The sequence below is a fragment of the Ranitomeya variabilis genome, chromosome 5, assembly GCF_051348905.1.
Source record: "Ranitomeya variabilis isolate aRanVar5 chromosome 5, aRanVar5.hap1, whole genome shotgun sequence".
Lineage (NCBI taxonomy): Eukaryota > Metazoa > Chordata > Amphibia > Anura > Dendrobatidae > Ranitomeya > Ranitomeya variabilis.
This window is the reverse complement of record NC_135236.1, coordinates 416,447,027-416,453,026: the sequence shown is the minus strand read 5'-3', so window position 1 is coordinate 416,453,026 and position 6,000 is coordinate 416,447,027. Positions and strand designations below refer to the sequence as shown.

The 6,000-nt window shown below is 40.9% G+C and overlaps 1 protein-coding gene across 1 annotated transcript in view; it reads right to left on the bottom strand.

Annotated features, from left to right (window-relative positions):
* Positions 1-4,413: 4,413 nt before the first annotated feature.
* WIF1 (Wnt inhibitory factor 1) overlaps positions 4,414-6,000 on the bottom strand; it is a 230,938-nt gene continuing 229,351 nt past the window's right edge. Inside the window, exon 10 of the mRNA XM_077265198.1 lies at positions 4,414-5,127. Coding sequence (XP_077121313.1) covers positions 5,006-5,127 — 122 coding nt within the window. The 3' untranslated portion in view covers positions 4,414-5,005. The remainder of the gene's footprint in view (positions 5,128-6,000) is intronic.

Here is a 6,000-nt window from a genome sequence, read left to right as displayed (position 1 = left end):
GATTGGATCTACTACTGCTGGTTAAGCTGTAGTGTGTCGGTCCCTATTATATTATTTCTACTCTCGCAAAATTTATGCCACTTCGGTGGTGTCAGGCCCTCATTTTGTGAAATTTGAAGACTCCTGATTGGGTCTACATCTGCTGGGTAGGCTGTAGTGGAAGACCTGTCGGTCCCTATTATACTATTTCTACTGTGGTGAAATTGATGCTGCTTTAGTGGTGTCATGCCCTAATTTTTGGAAATGTCAACACTCCTCGTTGAGTGTCTATGTGATGGGATGACTGTAGTGGAAGAGATGTCAATCCCTATTATACTATTTCTACTGTGGTGAAATTGATGCCTCTTGGTGGAGTCTACCAATAATTTTTGGAAATATAGAGAGCCCTGATTGAGTCTCTCCACCTGCTGGGTTGGCTGTAGTGAAAGAGATATCATTCTCCATTATACTATGTCTACTCTGGTGAAATTGATGCCACTCTGGTGGTGTCTTTAACAAATTTTTGGAAATGTAAACACTTCTGGCTGTGTGTCCATGTGATGGGTTGGCTGGGATGTGATGGGTTGGAATAGATGTCGATCTCTATTATACTATTTCTACTCTTGTGAAAATGATGCCACTTTGCTGGTGTCTGCCAATAATTTTTTGGAAATGTGGAAAGTCCTGGTTCAGTCTCCTGTGCACAGGAATTATACTTACCCTATTATTAAATCTATATGTTTGGGCACTGTTTCCCTTCTGCAGTATGGCCGCATTCATATTTCCGGTTTTCGGTAATGATATATCTTTTTCTTGTATTACGACGTTCCCGATTTCAATATGGCCGCGACTTCATTTCCGGTCATGCGCAGGAGGCTATTGTTCTACTTCCGGGTCGCGGCCCGGCGCCGGATCGCATGGGCCCGTGCTTTCCGGTGCCGGTCTGGCGCCCTAATTATATAGCGCTCCTGCGCATTGGCTATTCTGGATTTGGGCAAACATATAAGCTCGTTTTGGCTACTGACTAGACACGCCCCCTGAGGAAGGACATCTCCGAAACGCGCGTCGGGGTGGGTCTGGAGCCGACGCTCTCCTCAAGTCTGCAGCTGGTAAGGCATTTCTTTGCATATAACTTGTATTTATATATCATTCTTCCATTGTCTGGTTACGGGCTTCAGTTACATATGTATTATGCTTAGTGTCTTCTATATGGAGCATGTAGTATTTAAGGAGCACCTCGTATTTTTTATGCGCCATGCCTGGCTGCTGACGTTTGGTGCGTGATCGGGCTCTATGCGTACTGTACATGATGCCTGCATCTTTTAACCCACTATTGTTGTATCCCTTGTTCTGTAATTTATATATTTAATAAAGATTTGCTTATTTTGGACGTTTTATGCACCTTTCTTTTTGTGTTTTTTGCCTAAGCAATATTTGGTGTGTCCTGTGACATCCTCTATATAGGCGTTAGCTACTTTTTACCTACACTGCGTTATGACATCATGAGTGGAGGGTATATTAGATTTCGCCTATGTTGTTTTCCTTGTCTCTCCATTATACTATGTCTACTCTGGTGAAATTGATGCCACTCTGGTGGTGTCTTTAACAAATTTTTGGAAATGTAAACACTTCTGGCTGTGTGTCCATGTGATGGGTTGGCTGGGATGTGATGGGTTGGAATAGATGTCGATCTCTATTATACTATTTCTACTCTTGTGAAAATGATGCCACTTTGCTGGTGTCTGCCAATAATTTTTTGGAAATGCGGAAAGTCCTGGTTCAGTCTCCTTCATGCGTGCTGCCTGTAGCAGTAGGCCTCTGAGACCGTTAGGCCTCCACTTCACTGGAGTCAACTACCCGTGTTTCTACTATCCTTAGATTTTTCTGATAATAGTAGTCTACAAAACTGAAATTTGTGCCACCTGAGTGTGGCTGAGCGTGAAAGCAGGTTGAGCTGCTGCATGTGGTATCAGCCTCCCAGCACAGCAGGCTTACGCCGATCCCTCACTCACCTCATCTTACTGTGACGTTCAATTGAAAGCTGCAAATGCTGGCCCAGACCAGACCCCGATACCTCATACGTGGCTGATTGCTGCAGTGCCATGCTACAATTTGTACTGTGAGTGAATTGAGACAACTTTCTTGGTGTCTGTCCCTCATTTGATGTGTTTTGGCAGCATTTGGGGCAGTTGTAAGGTGTTGGGCATGCATTTGTTTTTGCCTCCCATTGACATGATTGGCATTCGGCTATGTTTGGTGAATATTCGTCAAATTAATCAGCAAATATTGCAAATTCAGTGATCGTAATCCAAACCAAACATTGAAATATTCACTCATCTCTAATCTTAACCCTTGCATTGCACTTTATTCAGCCTTTTGCATTACACTTTATTCATATGGCCAAATATTTTTGATTTATTGATTACTTGGCATTTCTTTAAGGAGTCTGTGCCTTTCATATTTTTTACAGAACATTTGGTCTTAATGTTGTACACGTGGCCAACTCTCTCTTAAATCCTGACACCTCTTGTGCATATCACACCTTATTTAGTGATCACTTGGTTTTCTGAATTGATTATGGTATGTTAAATTATGTATTGTACTGCACTTTACTTTGGATTATTAAGCAGTCGGCCATTTTGCACATCACTTTCACTATTAGAGCATGGTTGTTCCTCTTTTATATTGTAGCCTTCTTTTTTGCAATCTATAGCTGCTTTTGTCTCACAGGAGTTTAATAAAAATGTGTGATATATGCATGGCACTTTATCTTGATCACATCCAGGAAAGAATTGCGCTGCAAGCAGAGTCATTTTAAGGTGGGGTTCAGGGCCAGTTTTCTGTGGGACGGAACTGAGTTCTCTTTGCCCTGAAACCCTTCTTCTAAACAGGAGTCAGACAGGTGTGTGGGTGCGGTGGAGTTTGTTCCTTACTTACTGTCCCTTCAGGAGTTCTGGCTACCTCCCAGTCCTTGGGACTGGGTTAGGCTGTAGCTTCAGATATGAGAAGAGAAATAGGTCTGGTTCAATAGGTTTGGTTTTACTGGGAAATATGGATACAAGCCTAGGAGCTTCCCATCCAGCATAACAGTTTCCCTGAAGCCCACCATCCTTCCTTCTGCTTCCTCACAAAGGTAGACAGAGACACAACCCTTAATGTCTCTTCCGCACCGTATACCCAAGACTGTCCTGGCATCCAGATGAAGCTTGGGATGTGCCTTGCTACTGTTAGGAGACTAGTACTGCGAGAACCCTTCTGCCTCTGCTGCATTCGTTTTCTTAGAACCCATTGGCACCGTCATTATCTAGCACTTCATAGAACTACCTCACACACTTGACTCTCCTAGATTCCTCACTTATCTCTACTCCACTTCTTAACTAACTGCAACTAGGAAGTGCTTCCCCTATAAATTATTCTAACCCCTCCCAAATAGTGGGCTAATCCCATGAATTAACTATATATTTTCATGTGTTGTGCAAGCTGTATCCTTTTGCTGGCTCCCTAGTGGACAGATTTCCCCCCATTTCAAGGGACAGCTTTTGAGGCAGAGCCTCAAGGAGAACAGAGACATAAAACCATCCATAAGGCTAAAATACAACAACTTTTATCCCACACAACTAAACAACAAATACTAGCACAAAACCCTCTTGTTGCCATGACGTTTTCCAGTCACTCCCCTTACATACAGGAAAGCTATATATCTTGGTACCGTGTTAGCCAGTAGATAGAAAAATATTTAGAATTGAGAGTCCTCAGTGGTTAAATATGTGAATCTTCAGAATTTCTTTTAGTCTTTGCCTGATGAAGAGACCTGTGTAGTCTCGAAAGCTTGCAATTTGTTACCATCTTTTCAGTTAGCCATTAAAAGGTATCAACCACTGAGGACTCTCAATTCTAAATATTTTTCCCCTTACATAAGCACTAACAGGCAGGTAGTTGCTAACTATCTGCCTGTTGTATCCAACACAAATATCTGTCGGCACAGAGCGGTCTCTCACCATTCCTGTCATATTCATCGGCTTCCATTGACATCATGCAGATAGAGCAGAGGCTTCTCTTCTGTTCTGCTCTGTCGATGGGGAGTGATTGCTGACATCATGCTGATTGACGGCTGGCTCCCCGCAGTGTCGGGTTTATGTCCATCTACATCCCTCTAGCCATCTTGATGGCAACCAGTGGAGCGAGATGGTTACACTCATCACTACTTACACTGTGACCACTCTCCCCATCACACTGATTGACAACTTGCTCTTCAGCATGTGTGTAAAGCAAGCCTAGCACTCGATAGTGAACAGTGAGTGTAACAGTTCCAGATAATGACTAAAAGAAAAAAAACGTAATTTTCTCCTTGTTACCACTGCTTAAATAGGTTTTTGAGCTTAAAAACTATTGGGAACAGTTAATCACATTAAGCATTAACGACATAAATTTTTTGCATACAATTTATGTGACTTTTTATTTCATATAGACTATTGTAAGATTCATTTATTGATATGAAGAATATCTTTACACAATCTGCATTTTCTATACTAGTTGATTAAATGACACATTGTAGAAACAAAAAGCTATTTTGACCACCCTTTAAAATGAATTATAAATACCTTAATTTAGCTTTAAATCCTTTTACTTGTTTTAAGTTGCCAATAGTATTTAGAGTATGAAAACGTGTGAGGATGAAAAGATCATATAGAGAATTAAAAACCTACAAAAGTAATACAAATAGGTAAAAAAAAATACTACTGTCTTATTACTCCTTAAAATTAGGTTTTATTACTAGAATACTGAAGAGTGGACATATATTACATAGATTAGGAACCACTGGGACAATAGAACAAACAGAAACCTGCTGGTTAGTTAACAGCCCATACAACAATCACACGTCAATGTTATCTCAGTGGTTCAAAATGATGAAGCTAGTGAAATTAAGACCAGTAAACTGCGATGAACATGAAACCATCCAACACAAGGAAAGTTAATGGAAGCTGTGAGCTTTGTGCACTGTAAAAGTTTTCGGATGTGCTGGTATTCACCAGATATAATTAGACTCAGGAGGAACATGCCTGTCTTCAGTCCTTTTAGGTGAAGGTGTGTGCTGCCTGTTCTTGGTGCCTGTTGGCCTCATGGCATTCATAACATTGGCTCCATACCCTGAAAAAATATGAGTTCAACAGAACATAAATTAGAATTATTCACATTATATATTTGCTTATTGAGTTTTGTGAAAATAATATTATATACATAATAATGGGACTTGATCATATAAATATAGATTCATGGATGTATATTAAAAGGTCTAAACATTTCTAATACACTGTACTTGTGTTTCAATCTCTCACATTTTTCAATAACTCTGCTGGTTGTCAGCAAGTAGGGACATTTATCATTTCCATTAAAAAAACTTGATGCAACTGAAAGCTTGTCCTGAAACTGAACACTTGTCCTGACTAAGTCATTTTGAAAATGCGTGTCTTGTTTCGGTGCTTTCTTATAATAAACCCTGATATGACATAGTAGAAAAGACCAGGAAAGTTTTTCAGCCTCAAAATGTAATCTGACAGCAGCATGAGGTAGGGACAGAGACCCTGATTCCAGCAATGTTTCAATTAGCTTATTGGGTGCAGCAGTAATAATGATGATGAGCAGACCCTTGGAAGTTCGGATTCTGGTACACAACCCAAACTTTAATCCAAAGTTCAGCTGGGGTACCAGAACTGTACCTGAACTTGAACGAGAACCCGAACCCCATAGAAAACAATGGAGAACCACTTTGGATCTGGAAAATCACACTCTCTCATCCCCAGACTTCCCTTAGAGCTCCGAACATTAAAGCGGACTTCCGGGAGAAGTCCATCTTCGGAGTTTAGCACCAGACACTACCTGTCCAGTATGAACCCCAACGTTTTAAGTTCAGGCTCGCTCATCTCTAGTTATAATAGAATCACAGTTTTCAATGCTGCAGATCTAGCAGAGCTCCCTATGTATTACTCTAATCACACCACTGATTAGCAGCTTTCTGTGTAC